Source organism: Erythranthe guttata, chromosome 9 (genome assembly GCF_056151865.1).
Source record: "Erythranthe guttata isolate IM_541 chromosome 9, IM_541, whole genome shotgun sequence".
Classification (NCBI taxonomy): Eukaryota; Viridiplantae; Streptophyta; class Magnoliopsida; order Lamiales; family Phrymaceae; genus Erythranthe; species Erythranthe guttata.
In genome coordinates this window covers 5314750-5332320 of record NC_142541.1, presented here as the reverse complement: position 1 = coordinate 5332320, position 17571 = coordinate 5314750, and the positions used below count along the sequence as shown (strand labels likewise).

Here is a 17571-nt window from a genome sequence, read left to right as displayed (position 1 = left end):
TTCACCTATAAATACAAAGTATCACTCATTTGGTAAGATAACTCTCTTTTGGTGATATTTAAGCATTTGCAAAATTTCAATCCTGATATCTCACTTGAGCATCGGAGTGTAATCGTCGGGCCTACCTTGGCGAGTCACTTAGTGTTTCATTGTTTTGCAGGATCTTTGGCAGACCCACATTCGATCCCTTCAGCCACATGCAAGCCCGGATTTGGGGGAAGACGAGAAAGGCGGTCGCCTTGCGCCCCCGAATTTTTATGAATTTTAGGGGCCCCGATTTTGGAAAAATAGTCCTTATATTTTAGTATTTATTGATAATAGTCCTTATACTTTAGAATAGTCCTTATACTTTAGAATTTTTATATAAAATAAAAGTACATATATTCATAAAAGAGAAATAAAAGAAGAACTATGATAAAAATTCGTCAAGTTTTTGTCTTCGATTCTCCTTTATCTCGTTCTTCTTATTCTAAGATTGTGTAGAAAAAGTCCAAATTTTCGTCTTTGAGGTTATCTTATATAAATGTAATTAAGACTTGGTAATATATAGAATTTTCCTTTTGCAATTAGCATTCCTATAATGCGCAATCTTCTATTAGATTATTTTTCCTTTCGGGATGGCCGTCGGAGAATCAGCTGAAATATTCTCCAAACGGCCGTCTGAGTTCTATTTTCGGTATGCGGCTGGTTGCCTTGCCTCCTTGCCCGTTCTTTACCGTTCCATCCTCTAGACTCCCGATTCTTCAATTTGTACTAATATACAATAACAAAGTAATTAAGCATCATTCAATCAATAAAATTTCACAAAAATCCTCATAAGAAAATAAAAAATTGAGTGTAAAACTTACACTCAACACCTCTAAAAAAATCGGGGGCGATGCCCCCGTACCCCCAAGTTTTTTTAACCTACTCTGTTATATTACTTCGAATAAATAAAAAAAGACAATATTGCCCTTGCTAGGGGCCCCCGTTTCAAAGATCTACATAGTTCGCCTTGGGCCCCCGAACTCCTAGGAACGGGCTTGGCCACATGGCAAGGACCCCCACATTTCCGGTATTAAACTTAGAGAATCCTTGACTTGAAGACCCTTAGGCTGATACAATGACTTTGAAGTAGAATCAACATGTTTTGGAGTTTATTACTCCTCAATGGGTTCTCCATACTATCAAGCCCTAGAAAACATAAAACAAATAGAGTAGAATTTCAGTTCATATCATTCTTAGTTCTTCGGCCTCTTAAACAAACATTTGATGCCTTTATATAATTTCTTAAATACCTGTAATTTTTCTGACCGAATTGTGTAACATTTATATGTTATTGCATTTCCCGCTTTCAGCCTAAGACAATCATGAACACATAAATTTCAAATATGACAAGTACATCTAGCATGAAAAAATTTACTATCTAAAGAAGGTTAAATATTTCTAAGTAGCAATTTAACCGAGTGTTGTTCATAATATCATCAAAAGAAACATAAAATTCATTTGAACCGTATTGTACTCATTCAAAACAGACATATTATGTCCGGACAATTCGGAAAGTACTATATATACATCGATATGATGATAATTCTTGGCATCCATATTTACAACAAAGTAAATAAACAATTAATTAATTGCAAAACATAATTAACAATATAAGTTCACAATTAACTAAACAATATTTGTTTGGTAAATGATTTTCTTCAAAATAGTTTATATTTGAGAAATAATTCGATCGTTCTTTTTTCTACATTTGAATTGAATTAAATTAAACAAAAATTGGATTCTTAAGAAAATTGAAATGAGAAAGTAATATGTTTGTTAACTATTGTTTAGACCAATACAAGAAAAAAGTACCCATATTTGAAGAACTTGAATCTCAATTCGGAGAAATTGAGAATAAATCCTTTTCTTGAGTGTGGAGCCTTGATTTGCTTCAAAATCTTTCAAATTGTTATTCCAATTGTGTAAAGATTTTACCAAAACAATAATATATTGTATGAGTTACAGTTTCCATAGCTATATGGGTGTAAATGAGCTGAGCCGACTCGACAAAAGCTCAACCTCGAACTCGAATTTTTTGAGCTCGAGCTCTAACGAGTCGCACCCGAGCTCATTCTTAGTTATAAATTCATAGAAGAAAAAATATTACAGCTCATTTTTTTTCGAATTTTTTATTATAATTTATAATAATAAAATTCTAACAATATTAAAAAAAATACACAAAATGGGCTATGGCTCGATCTCGAGAAAAAAAAAATCGAAGAGCTCGATCTCGTCAAAATAGATTCGAACTCGGCTAGTTCCCCATCAAAGAAAATATTCATCTGAAACACACCGACACCCGAATCGTCAAAAACAATGCAAGCTTAGTTACGTTAAACACAAAGAGAATCCTCAAATCATACATACGGGTACTACAAAGCTACTTCTCCTCCTAATTAAATCACATTTGAGAATGAAACAAATAAAAAAGGCATATATTGGACACATTGAGAAGTATTTGCAAAATTAGGCATTAATGGAGTTGAAGTCAACAAATCAAGAATCAAATGGCGACTTCATCACTCCAGTCTGGAAACTCAGCCCAAAGCACAATGCCATCATCAGCAGCAGCAGCAGCAATCTGCTCGACTCGTACGAACTCCAAGCAATCACTAAGCAGCTCAATCGTGCTATCCGTGCCTCAAACGGCCAATCGGCTCCTCGTTCACCTCGCCTTTTATCGCCCTTCTATCTCCATCGGTTAGACCGTATTTACAAACAGAATTCCAATACATCGAAGAAGATTTCTAGCTCAAAGCAAAATAGCAAATGCACTACGGAGGTCAAAGGAACAAGAGGATTCGTTCTTCGGCTCTGGAACAAGGTCAAACAAGGATTTTTAAGAGGGAACAAATTCAATACCTAAAAGATGCATCATTCATATTGTAACACATAATGAAAGCAAATTTACTAAACTGGGCTTAATCCCACTTTGCACCCTTGAAATATACCATTTTGGCACTTTGTACTCTCGAAACAAATTAATAGCACTTTGCATCCTCGAAACAAATTAATAGCACTTTGCACCCTCGAAACACAATATATCATGCATAATGCACCCCCACATGATTTTTTAAAGATAATAAAGGTACTTTAATATTTTTAGTGGCATTTAAAAATTATATTTTTTATCACCAAAAAATATCTTACGAAAAAATTCCTTCAGCTATTTTGTTATCAAGTTATTTGAAAATCATATTTTTTTCCAAATATTTGTACCTAATATTTCAACCAATTACATTTAAAGATCTATCAATCGAATAATTTAGTGATAAAAATTTATTTGATTTTATTTTAGTAAAAAAAATATTTTTTTCTCAATTATCCAGTGTGATTTTTATTTTTCCGCACTTTGTGCACTCGAAATTAGGTTGGAGGTTGAAAAAAATAACAATTTAATTGTTATTTTGAACCCGGAAAAAAAAAACAATAAAAAAAGGATTATTGTTTATTATTCAGTGAAAGGTGCATTGTGAATGATTTATTGTATTTTGAAAGTGCTATTATTATTTTTCAAGGGTGCAAAGTGCCATAAGGGTCCATTTCAATGGTGCAAAATGGAATTAAGCCTTTAAATTGACGATGCCGACAAGGATATCAATACTGCAGTTATGGTTGATAAATCGGAAATCAAATTGAATATCGATTTTTTTTCCCGGTCAATGTACAAATTGTAATTGCAAAATACCACAAGTTAAAAGTTAAATATACGTATTGTTTTACCGGAATAATACAGCCGACAAAATTGCCTTCACTTGAAACAAGATAAAAGTAGTTTGTACACAATATGGCTTATATAACCTACGATCATTCTTTTGTTTTCTTGTAATATACTTACTACACACGAGTTTACAGCTAAACCTAAAAGATAAAACCTAGGACAGACGAAGAGCCATTTCTTGAAGCAGTGCCCTCTTTTGTGATGCATTGATAACATGATTCGTTTCCGCATTTTCAAGAACGTCGGCGATAATTGCAGCTGCGTGACCTAGAGGCTCCTCTGCAGCTCTCTTCAACATGAATGCCTAAGACGAACAAATGAAAAATGTGAAAAAAAGAATCAGAAAAAAATGTACTTCAAAGTAACTTTTTTTCATTAATGACAGATTAATGCTCGTTTTAGAACTCTGTGAGAGAGAGAGAGAGAGAGAGAGAGAGAGAGAGAGAGAGTTTTTGGTGTAGTGTGTGTAATTCTTTTGTGTGTGTTTTCGGTGTAGTGTGTGTAATTCTTTTTAGTGTGTGTTTTGGTGTAGTGTGTGTATTTTTTTTAGTGTGTGTTTTCGGTGTAGTGTGTGTGTATTTTTTTAATGTGTGTTTTTGCTGTAGTGTGTGTAATTTTTTCTAGTGTGTTTTTTCGGTGTCGTGTGTGTATTTTTGTGTGTGTGTGTGTGTGTGTGTGAGAGAGAGAGAGAGAGAGAGAGAGAGAGAGAGAGAGAGAGAGAGAGAGAGAGAGAAACCTGCCCATGATGTGTGATGGTCAATGTACAAGGCTGTTGAAACCATGGTTCTCCGTCTATTTGGACGGGCAAATCAGCAAGAAGCTGAATCTTAATCAACTGACCTTGTGCAATCCTCCGTGCCCGTGATAGTCCAACCTGTCCAATATAGGTATAAACGGTATTTGACCGTATTATCTTTCCATCCTAATCCGAAATGCAAAAGGATGTTTTTAACATACCTGCAGCTTTCCTAGATGCCATGTCCCCGAAATGCTTACTACTTCAAGCACTTTGTCATGCATAGATTGAGGATCGAAATTATCGTAGTTCTCGTCTTCATTCTGCCACAGGTCAACACCACCCATATAACTCCCGATATTAGCGACAAGGACACCCTCTGCATCCTAAAACCGACGAAAGCAACAAAACACATAGCCGTTTTATTTATAAGTTTATACAATGACATTAATAAATAATTAAAATAAATAAAAAATTTATACAGTGACACATCTTAGCGCAACAAAAGATACAAGAAGTTACAGAAGAAGCAGAAAACTGAAATCAAGACCGAGTGACACAGCCCGACAAAAGAATGGATTTTGAACGTAAATATATTCAGAATAAGCGTTTACGTTCAAAATCGAAGCTATGTTTCACTAACCTCGGGAACCTCAATATCAACACCATCAACCTCAACTCGTACTTGCCATGGGAAATCGGCAAACGTCCTGTCCATGATACTCTTAGCACCTTCTCTTGCATAAAGAACCTTATTCATGAACTGCAACAACATCAAAATAAGAAAAGACATAAGGCAATGTATTTATTACTGAAGCATATCATCAAAATCACTCAAAAATAATTGCAGATTTCACCTATATATCAATTTCAAGAAGTGATATCCATAAATAAAAAAAAAAAAATAAAAAAAAAAACAATATAAATAGCTGAATTTACCTGATTGTAGAACTTCTCCGGGTTCTCTTCCCTCAAATTATGGATTTCTAAAGCAACCTTTGCATCGCATCCAACCCCTACAACATCATCCATCTGTCATAATAATATATCACTGGCATATAATAAACTATACTCAATTTGCATGAAGTCCCCACAACTTTCCCAGGTGCCAACTTAAGTTATGGCTAATCTTACATGCAAATCCAAAATCAAAGCCCCAGACTTTAACCCAAATAAGCAACGCGCACTCAAATTTTCCAATAAATAAACATGCTTGATAAGTATAATAGCACAAAACGAAAAAGAAAAAAAAAATGTTAAGAATTAAGTAAACCAACCAGCCAGACACGAGCCTGATTTTTAATAATTAAACTTTATTTTTAAATAAGAACTTCTAGATCCATCACGAGAAATTCTATACATTTTGTTTCCCAGCACGAGCCGCGATCCAATTTCTTTAAATATTCATTCTAACCATGATCAGGATTAAAGAATAAATAAGATTACCTCTCTGCATATTCTGCCAGTAGTGATTAATGGCACAATTTTCATTTATAGCTTACTTTCTCCGCATTCAAGATCTAAAAACTTAGTTAGATATTCTTAGTCTTTTCATGTTCCTTTAGGGATTAGATTATGCTGTTTAAATATTTAATCCATAATTTGAGAATGTTAACAAAAAAAAAAAAAAAAAAGGCAACAATGTCCATATAAATCGTTCAGCAACCTGACTCGTATTCCTTAAATTTGTGCTTTCCAATTAAAGAAGCTATTTTAAAACTTCCTAAATGTGGCCAAGCAATAACGATGTGAACGTACCAAGATAATTGTTGAGAAATTTCGGGGCATGGAGCGGTTTGCCCAGCTGGTTTGAGATCGAGACCTTCCATCGATCAAGAATGGTAACTGCAGCATGTTCTATGTGATCCAAAAGTGTGCAAAGGCCACCTTGCCTCTCAACTGAACCCAAGCCACCCCCCCAAGACAGAACTCGAGCCAAATCATTTCCAGTTCCGGCAGGAAGAATGGCTACTGGTGGAGGAGAAACATAATTTTGCTTGTCTATAGCATCCAATACCCACCCAACAGTACCATCTCCTCCACAGACGAGAATACGGAAATGAGGCACCTTTCTGAATAAGTAAAGTCCAGCTTCTGGCCCCTGCGTCGAGCATAATTCAAAAACCTAAAACAAAATGCCAGTTCAGTCAAGAAAATATAAGGCAGGTCTATTTTAGTAGCAACTAATAAAGAAGGATTAATCTATGAAAGCATGCAGAAACCTAAGCCTATGGTTTCTACGGTAACTAACAAGGTAACATCCAGAAAATATATTTAGATGTACAACTTTATACGCATGAACATCCATTTCACTGAACAGAACTAGACTAAAATAAGCATATGTTACTCATAAAATAAGGTCAACGAGGGTGCGTGTGTTACGTATACAGCTAAAAAGCATAGATGGTTGCTGTTACTCATCCCTATGTCGCAAATGTATTCTCGGATTTTTTAGGTTTTTTTCAGATACCGATGGCTGACGTAAATCTTTTCTACCAGATAGATCAGATGAAAGAGAAAACGCCTACCACAAAGGAACGGGTGAAAATTCTGATATATATGAATATGAATGTGTTTTGGTGTTTATGATCGAACTATCCCAACTACATGGATACAGTATCTCATCATTGCATCCATATTGTTCGAGAATTACAAATATAAATTTACAGTCGAACTTTTATATTGCAGATTCTATCAATAAAGATTCTACCTCAGAAGCTACTGTTATAACAGTTCTGACCTGTACAGGATTCAGAAGAATGTTCAGTCTTTGCTTGAGTGAATCGCCTCTTTGAGCTCCACTCTTTTTGTTGATAAACACTAACAGCGGCCTTGCCTCTGGAGGCAGATCAATCAATTCATATTTCTGTCTCATGCCGGTTAAATGTAACTCATCTTTCTGATTAACCGATGGGCTTCCGTTCAAACTGGAGGTCCTTTCCATCCTTTTTGCTTCTCCGGGTTCTTGATTCACCTCTTCTTTAACCGTATTTCCGTTATGGTTTTCTCCTGTTCTACGAGTACCGTTAACAGTTTGATTGGTCTCTGCAGCACTGTCTGTGGACGTATCACTCGTATTACTACTATTACCTGCATCAGCAGAGCTCTCGTATCGATGCTTTTTTTTCTTACTTCGACTTCTGATGGTAGCACGGACTGAAGATGCAATCTCATTAGCTCCATGTGTGATCGAACTCAATATTCCGCCGGCAGAAGTAGTCGTATTCAACTGCTTAACATATAGGGGTGATAGGATAAGCCTTCTAAAAGGGCCCAAATCACAAACATCGCCCGTTTCATTAAACATGCTACCATGGCAATCAACGTGCACTAGGCGCCGACACCATAAGCAACACCATATTGGCGATCCCCCGAGAAACGAACCACTGCACGGCTCTTCACAGTAGCTGCAGAATGAAGATTCATCAGATTGATCGGTTACCTCTGTCCACTGCACTGCCCATTGATGCACTACGTGGTCGTAGCCAAACATCGAAACACACTTACAGTCTTCGTGTCCGTTGGACGAGCAGCTCAAGTGAGATTCTGCACCGCATATGCTGCAGCGGTGGATGAAACTATCTGAAGCTACAACGGGGCTCAGCGTTTGGGAAGGTGAAACAGACTTTAAGCATACGCAGCAGTTCAAACTTTTTCCTCGAGTTACGGATTCCAAAACCCAAGTATGAGGAGCCAGTGCTACCTTGTTCCTTGTTTTAGGATTTTTCTTTGACCTAGCTATGGCTTTCATCCAACTTAAATTGATGTTTCTTCTCCACTGGAAAGCCGTATAGTAAATTGTCAAGATTCCCACCAAACCGGCAATGCAACAGGATATAATAAACAGATGGGCTTCTGCCATTTCAACTGGACGTTTACGTATCCAGCTGGGAAGAAGAGCATCAGATTCCATGAACTGGTCCATGATTAAAAATCTAGTGTTCCCTGATCTGCTAAGTTGTACATAAGCGACGGTAGCTCATTCATATGGCAGTGCACATTTGCAGTCGCCATCGAGGGTAGGGAAAGTGTGCACCTTTTGAATCCCCACATCGATGGTATATTTACCACTTGCCAGAAACTGAAAAGGAATAATATGTATAAATTATCGACGTCCAGTCAAGTTTTTACAAAGCCACATAACCAAGTCATGACGACTTTATTTCCATATATGTGGTGCAACTACATTCATATGCTTGTCAATAGTCTAATATCTTGTATAATCTTGCGAAGCTTCTTGACTGTGAGAGCAAACAATAGCAAGAACACCTTCGAATTTGGAAAAAAAAAAGAGAAAACAAAAACAAAAACAAAAAAAAAAAAAAAACATCAGGAGAGCAATAAATCGAAAACCCCTAACAAACAAGAGAAAAGGAACTAGTACAAATTGCATGACAGTGAAAATGCAGACTTGTCGAGTAGCCACATCAATAAAATAAAAATAAAACACATCAAGGTAGTAATACCAGAAAAGTCTATAGCCCAGGATTTGGACAACTTCACGTCAAAAGATGTAAATGTTTAACACTTAACAACTAATAGAACAAGAAACTAACTGATGAAGGATCAAACATGAAATAAACATAACACTTTTTATCATGCTCTATGCAGCATATGCATGTTCTCTATAGCGAGAATAAAATTGTTGACTTGACTCGCAATAGTACTCGTTAAGATACACGAGATCCAGTCTACGTTTATAATCCTAAGAAGAAGAGTTTGTCGTAATCGTATGAAGGAAAAAAAAAGCATTTGAATAAGTATTTTCCAATCTGGCAACTTACTATAAAATTTATTTAGTTGAATAACTAGATATCAACTAACAAAGTTATCCGAACATTTTATAAGCTGACACAAAACCGAACTGGAAGAATACGGCAAAGTGATACCAAACCCAAACTTTCACAGATTACGTGAATCTAAGTATCACCTAATTTAGAAAGCCACGGGTCAAAATTCTAGAATCCCATCCATAATGTCGTAATAAATACAGGAAGCATAACATTAGTCATTCAATTTCCACCATTGAATCAATATATTAGTCTATCAGACAAAGTTACAATGCCGAAACCCGAAAACCCGAAACCCAAAAAAAAAACAAAAAAAATCACAACGGAATGCACTTACAAGACAACTTTGTATTTAAAAGAAACCATCATGGTCTTCGAGAAATTTCCAAAGTATTGAACTATTTTCTGACGAAAACGCTAATCCTAATCCTGCTGGATAATATACTTCATCAATAGTTCAACCGAAATAAAAAATAGATAAAAACTAAACCAATTACAACTTATCAGTTTCTGTTCCCATATTCAATGTCAGAGCTAATTGCAACTAAACGGAACACAGAGGACGAATATAATCAACTAAATTACGGAGTTGAACTCGAAATATCTTACTTAGAAAAAACATGATCTCAAATCAATTTAAAATTCTACAACAGCCAAATGGATCTTGTTTCCATCCAAGTAGTACACAAGGCAAAATCTATTTAAAGAATAATTTCATAAACTCAACACACAGTACAAAAAAAACCCAAAATAACAATCAATAGCTTAATCAACTTTCCAATTTGAAAAAATGAAAAAAACAAAAGCACAATAAATTAAAAAATTCCCCTTCTGCCCTTAACGGTGAAGCATTTCATAATAAAAGGGAAAAGAAAAACAAACAAACTTACGCAGCAAAGAAGAGGGTTTGTTCTTCCTTAATCAGGAATCAAAATAAAAATGGCGAAACTGTTGCTAAATCTGATTGGGTCAAAAGATAAATCTACAGATTTTGCATATTTCTGAAAATTGATCGAATCATCTAAAGAATTTTTTTGAATATTTTTGGGGAAAGCTTTATGGGGATTTGATGTTGAACACAGTCCTACGACCGACTGTTAATTTGGAAAAGGAATCTCGAGAGAGGGACACGTGGCGATAGATGAAGGCGTTTAAAGTTGGGGGAAATAGAATACAGTGTGATTCCGGCGGCCCTACTGCTGCTTTTGCTGATTCTTTTGACTACTACGTGTTCGTCACGTGTATATCGGCCACGTGTCTATCTCAAGGTTTCAAACACAATTCCCCTTTCAAAGTTTTATTTTACTTACACGTAGTTCCTTACCCCCACAAATGTTTGTAAAGCCATTCACCAAAAGATTTTGTTTTTGTGTTTTTCTTCCACATTCACGCTGTACTTGTAATCAAACACCATTTTCCCTCCTCTCAACTTGTTGACAAAAAAAAAACGTACCGTAGCTCCTCTATCAAACCAACCTTTTTAGATTTACGACGAAAAATGAAAAATCATCCCGCTGCACCTCTGCACCATATACATTGCAACAAGAATTTTTTTCGTAATTTCAACTCTGCAAAAAATGAAACAAACCGCGGTTGAAGTGATAGGATGTTGTTGTGTTAAGTGTATATTTTTACACTTAATCGGACCTTTTAATTGGAGCTTTTGGTGTGTTTTATGGATAATTGGTGCTTAAAATGTTGATTTATTGTGTTTTAGGTACAAATTGAAGAATTGGATAAATAGGGGGTCAAAACTGCAATTTTGGAGAAAATATGGGCGAAAATTGAAGAAGTCAAAATCTGAAGAATTATAGCTCAGACGACAGTCTGAGAAATACACTTAAATCTCAGACGGACGTCTGAATTTCAGCTGGTGAAGAATAAAGTCTCTGGAATTGAGATGGCCGTCTGGATTATAGCTGAAAATCCAGACGGTCGTCCGAGAAGACGTAGAGGCGCAGTAAATGGATTCTAATTGCACAAGGAAACTATCTTCTTCTCCAAGTTTTTCCACCCTATATAAGACCAAGTCAAGCACACAATTGGGCATCAATCTTTTACGCAATTTCAAGAGCAACGAAGCAATAACGAAGACGAAGAATTCGAAGATTACAAACATAGTTTATAATTTCATGAATTACTATTTTGTTTTGACTTTAATCATGAGTAGCTAACTCTTTTATTTCTAGGATTTTATTTCGAACCCTATGTGGGATTTATGAACCCTTTTTCTATGATTTTATGCAAGTTTTAATTTCAGATAATTTTCTTCTACTTGTTTTATTAAGTTCATGAAACTGGGCACTTTATGTGCTTTTATGTTATTGTTAATCGCATGAATCGGAAGATCGGGTTAATAATTAGAACTGTGGTAGAATAGCCTTTGTGATATTAACATAGGAATATAGATAGGTAGCCAATGTTGAGATTTATGCTTAATGTTGTGGTCTAGAATTAATTGCGTAGGAATACAATAATTGAATCTAGAGTATTAGAATCGTAATACACGCGGAAGCGGTTTATGATTAATTTAGCATCTCAGGTTAATAATCCAGGTTAATTACTTGCATAATTGAAGGAATCGGGGGAATAATAATCACATAGGGGGAAGAATAATAAAATCCTAGGCTTGCCTTCTCTGAGTTAATCTTCGTTTTAAATTGCTTTTGTGCTCTTGTCTTCTTAATTTTCTTAATTAGTTTAGTTTAATTTAGTTTATTAATCCTCTTTCGGCTGTGTATGGTGGGCTTGATAATAATTGCTAGGATTTAGCGTATAGGATTAAATAATTAATTATTCTATGTGGGATAGATATCCGGACTTAATTGGCCACTTTATTACTTGTACGATACGTGCACTTGCGGGTAGGTATTTCAACCAACATGTTGCCACTAGAATCATCAGCTCTTTGTCATTGCAATCAAGGGTAGTGGGATTCTGACGGAGCTTCTTGCTAAGAAAAGTGCGGGGTGACAGATCCATATTTATTGATTGTTCAATACCTAGCCCCACGTGAAAGACTGTTTGTGTCGCTGACGAACGACGAAGACGTTCGTACGATGGTGAAGATACACTTGATATTGAAGATGCACATCGTCGACATTATTGTTTCCCACAAAGGAAATTTTCGTTGCCGTTGAACTGACCCCGACATAATTAGGTAATTATTCACTTCGTCGTAAGTATGTACACAAAATACATATAGTGTGGTTTACTGTCAATCCTCGCGTGTCACTCAGCATGTAAAGTATAGCCAACTCTGTGCTTTCGTGTTACAAATACTAGGTTCTCTTATACCCACGTAACGAATGTCGTATGTACATTCAGTGACATGGTATGCCCACTTTATATCCGTTGTATGTGCTCTCATTCTTAATTGTATATACACATATATGTCATTGTATGCGTACATAATGTTATTCGTATACATGCATAAATTCAGTGTTACAATACACTATAATGATCCAAAGTTTTTTTTTTTTTTTTGCGTTGTCTCGGTGTTCAAATATAAATAGCGAAGTAGGTGAGAATGTAGGATTCAATAGTATATCCGTTCAGAACTCAGTTGATGCGTGGAGACACAACATTCGTGGACCGGGCCAAAGTTTCCGAGGTCCTGATGAATTTAGGATCATGCAGAAGAACTATGTTGTTGCCAATATGCGATCATTTTCTTGTAAGAAGAATGATAGTAAAATGATAATAGTTGTTTGCGATGATGAAAATTGCCAATGGCGGATTTATGCATCTGTGCATGTGGCGGACAATTTATTTGCCATTCAGAACTACAATCTTCGTCACACATGCGGGGTGGGTAAAATCATTACAAGCAGTCATCCTAAAGCGGATTGTAATTGGGTTTCCAATATAGTAAATGAAAAATTAAGAGAAAAAACAGGGTACAAACCGAATGAACGATATAAAGAAAGATATTCACGCAATCTATGGTGTGAATATCGAATACCACATAGTTTGGAGGGGTAATGAAACAACAATGAAAGAAATAAATGGGACTGATCTGGTAGCTTTTGATAAGTTGAGAGGATATTGTCGTGCAGTGAGAATGACTAATTCTGGGAGTATTGCAGATTATGAAATTGACCCTGTTACCCAGCAATTTGTTCGGATGTTCATCAGTTTTGATTCATGTATCAAGGGTTTTCATCGTGGATGCAAGCCGATGATATTTTTGGATGGAACTCATATTAAGAATAAGTTTAGAGGAGTCTTTCTTAGTGTTGTGACCTAGGATCCAAACGATGATCTATTCTCGTTGGCTTATGCTGATTTTGATTCTGAAAATGACAAGAATTGGCAATGGTTTTGCATTAAGTTGAAACAAATTGTATTTTGCTCAAAACGACGTACACCATACGAAATTTACATTCTTTTTTTTTATCGTCACTCTGGCCTTGTCAAAGCCATTCCATTGTTGTTTTCCAATAGCAACCACGCATACTGTTTACGACATTTGGTTGAGAATTTTAGAAAACATGTACAAATGCAGTCTTTTAAATACATATGTTGAACGTGAACTGTATCATAATAGTATATGCACATATGCTGCAACACATGCGAACGGAATAATATTCGTATATAGACATACTTTGAAACGTATGCGCACCTATATGTAATAGTTTGTGGATTCATGTTGCATCGTATGCTTACGGCTTCGTAATAGTATATGTACATATTCAGCATAGTGTGACGAAGACTCCATAATAGTATATAGACATACGTGGCACCGCATGAGAACGATTTCATAATCGTGTATACCAATAGTAGGTCAGCATATAGGATTCAAAAGTATATCAGTTCAGAACTCGTTTGATGAATGGAGACACTACATTCATGAGAGTTTCCATTTATTCGTTGTTGTGGGTTTAATTTAATTACGCAGTACTAACTTTAGGTACTGGTGATAAGTGTTCGTTTTGCACGATTTTTACTTATCGGATCTTCGAGTTTTTGTCTTCGTTCGTCTAAGTTTTTGGCTTTATTTGTACATATTACGCATTTCTTGTTTTATTTCTATTTTTGGTAAAGATTTGCTATTTTGGCCGATTCGAAGCAATTTAGAAGCGAAACTGATTTTTCAAGCCAAATAAAGTGGCCAAGAAGACCCAGATAGCGATACAGGGTTTGTGTATCGCGATCTGGGGGTTTTCACATTGTGCTTTCTGCTCCAGACCCAGATCGCGATCCAACTTTGGCGTATCGTGATCTGGGGTGTGTTATAGTGCAGTTTTGTTTCAGACCCAGATCGCGATACAACATCTCTGTATCGCGATCTGGCAAGGTGGAGGGCAGTTCTCCGAGGCCGCCAGATAGCGATCCAACTTCTCCGTATCGCGATCTTGGCACAGATTTCAAGGGCATATATTTGTTAATGCAAAGCTTTTTGAGGAAGCTTTTCATTACCTATAAATAGGAGGGTCTTTTCATTCTCACTTCTTCTTTGACTTTTCTTTGGTTTTTCGACAGTTCTTCACGGGAATCTTCGACAGGGGTTCCGATTCGGGTTTTTCTTAAGAAATTTCTATACATTTTGTTCTTATTTTTTTGTGTACATTCTTTTGATACTATGTTTGTTATGAACTAAGAACATTTTCTTCAAGGGTAATGAAACCTTGTATATATTAATTTCGATTTCCATTCTTGTTATCTATTTGCCATTTTTTGATCTCGTATATGCTTTCTTGTATTAAATGCTTCTCATTGATTGATCATCTCTCAGATTGATTGCAATACCTCTATTGATACCATGATAATTTAATATAATTAAAAGAAGATTTTTAAACGTGAATTTGCTCAGCAGAATTCCGACAAAATTCCTTTGATGATCAAGTTTAAAAGAATTTCAATGTACCCCTCTGTAAAAAAATATCCTCTCGAGAAATGGGGTAGTTATATAATCAGTAAAAGTAAAGAACCAATTTTATTTGCCAGTTGAGAAGTTCAGAACTATTTTACTTCTAAAGCCACTGCAAAAGAAATCTGTTATTACCTGAATTACTACAATTAACCAATCAAGTATACATCATATATGCCATACAGTCAAGTCAATACTTCACTGACATACGCACACACACAATTATACAAGTCGTGCATAGTATTTATAACACTAAACCATAAAGATACCAATGTTAATGCATGCATGCATCCATATATCAACACATAATTTCAAGACTTGAATCTTTAAGATTCCTAATCATGCACTTACCTAATACTTCCATGCACGACTAATAAATTCATATATGACATTAAAAATCTAAATTTCCAGATTTCAATTTTAATTAATATTAAAAAGGCTGATTTCAACGACACCTAGATTTTGAGAAATATTTTGAGGATTAATACCTTTAGAAACTCTCTAAAAGAAAAAATTTCAGATTCCTCTAATCTTTTGGTTAATAAGAAAAAATATATTTTTCTTTCAAACAAACTCGACGAACGTCACGCTCTACTGGTACGTCATCAACAAACTCGGTGTCGTCCGTTGGATATGGAACAGGGCAAAGATTATAATGTGGTCGAGCCCGCTCTTGGGGATTTGAGTATCCCAAGTTAAGCTCCAAATGTGGACCCCATGAAGTGAACTGAGTATCAATAGCAGGAGGATATGGGATAGCTAGAGAATCGGACCATGGCATATCTGGAACGTAATTAGTCGTAGATGGGCCAACTAAATCTCTATATGTAGGTACCTGAGATATCCATAAATCCATGTGTACCAGATAAATCATCCATACCTCCATGCATTGGAACATGTCCATAGAAGGGGCTATGGGAAGCCAATGGACCGGCAACATCTTCAGCAGGAGGTATCCGAGACGTAGATGCATAATAGTTCCCCTCTCTCATCTGTCTCACGTCATCCTCCAATTCGGCACCGGAGCGTCTTCTGGTACGTCTACCTTGCGTCTGAGAACGTATAGGAGGTATGGGAGGTATGTTGGACGAATCACTATCTCTACGTAGAAGTTGAGTCTCAGCTGCATACATCCGTGTAGCGTTGTCCTGATACAAATCATAAATCTGATCGTCATCTCGAGACACTGCCCTAGCAGCAAGACTCTGACGATCATAAGCTGATTACCCTAAAATAAAAGGCATTACATGTTAAGAACTTACAAAACTGAAAAACAAAATGAAAAAAATCGAAAGTAATGGTTGTTTTGAGAAAGCTACTGACCACTAGATCCAGTAAAATCGGGTCTCCGACCTGAAAACCAATATCATCAAGATTGTCAACCGACGATATCAAACGACACGTGTGCCTCTCATACCAATCGTAGTATCCTGGGTCCGTCCGAGGTCCACTAATCTCAATAAATGGATAGCCAGTGAAAGAATCGAGTCGGGCATGCCATCTATCAACATAGATATTGTGAAAACGAGCCCAATCTCTCCCCACAACACCTCGACGATCATAAGAATGCAACCTTATCTCAATATCGTGATCAGTAGGATGTGGAGAAATATGATGTATCCTCCCAAACTGGCGAAGTACCCTATCAGGACGATACATCTCAACATTGTCGTAAAATATAAGAGGGCAGCTCGACAACCAAAACTATGGATGCACTATCTTAGGATGCTCAAGCAAAGCACCAAACTCGAGATCGAGTTCGCTTAATGCATCCATGTAAACTACAAGAAAAGAAATATTTTTTTAATATACAATTAAATAGACCACAAACATTAAAGTAAATGCAGTTAATTTATAATAAGCTCATGCCAGAGCATCTGATCGAGCGTCGTATGATAAACACGTATACTATTTCGTGAGGACCGAGCGTAACTAGTGGGTCCAATCCAACTGTAATATTGTATGGAATTTTGCTAAATCAATATTTTAAATTGAATATTAATAAATTATTAGTACATACGTGCACCATAAGGAGGACGAGGAAAATCATCATCATCTGCTACTGCTGGATGTATTGCCGGAGCGAGTAAATGTATAATCGACCATGCCCAACACTAGTTATTAAACATAAAAAATATTAAAACCCAAGTATAATCAACTATTAATCTAAATTTTAAAAGTATAGAAAAACATATTACCTGTAGCAAAGTACGCGCACCACCCATGTTCACTTTTCTTTTCTCCAACTCAGCAATGCCGTCTCAAGCCACAACTTTCTTCAGTATAGCCCCAGTGCATTGCTCACGATACAAGTACCCTAGAACTGCACTACACCAACTAAAAGTAACGGCACCAAGATCTTCAAAATGACGGAGATACATTAATGGGAAAGAATTTGAAGTTGTGTCAGGACACATAACCCCCC

General features: G+C 36.1%; 1 protein-coding gene across 1 annotated transcript; it reads right to left on the bottom strand.

The window, feature by feature from the left end:
- Nucleotides 1-3744: 3744 nt before the first annotated feature.
- On the bottom strand, nucleotides 3745-10532 carry DGK1 (diacylglycerol kinase1). Its single transcript, XM_012972538.2, has 8 exons — nucleotides 10165-10532; nucleotides 7225-8753; nucleotides 6243-6609; nucleotides 5424-5500; nucleotides 5128-5247; nucleotides 4706-4870; nucleotides 4485-4622; nucleotides 3745-4052 (listed from the first exon to the last, which is right to left on the bottom strand). Exons 2-8 carry the CDS (start codon nucleotides 8407-8409, stop codon nucleotides 3903-3905), a joined length of 2202 nt encoding a protein of 733 aa, XP_012827992.2. The 5' UTR covers nucleotides 8410-8753; nucleotides 10165-10532; the 3' UTR covers nucleotides 3745-3902.
- Nucleotides 10533-17571: the final 7039 nt, after the last annotated feature.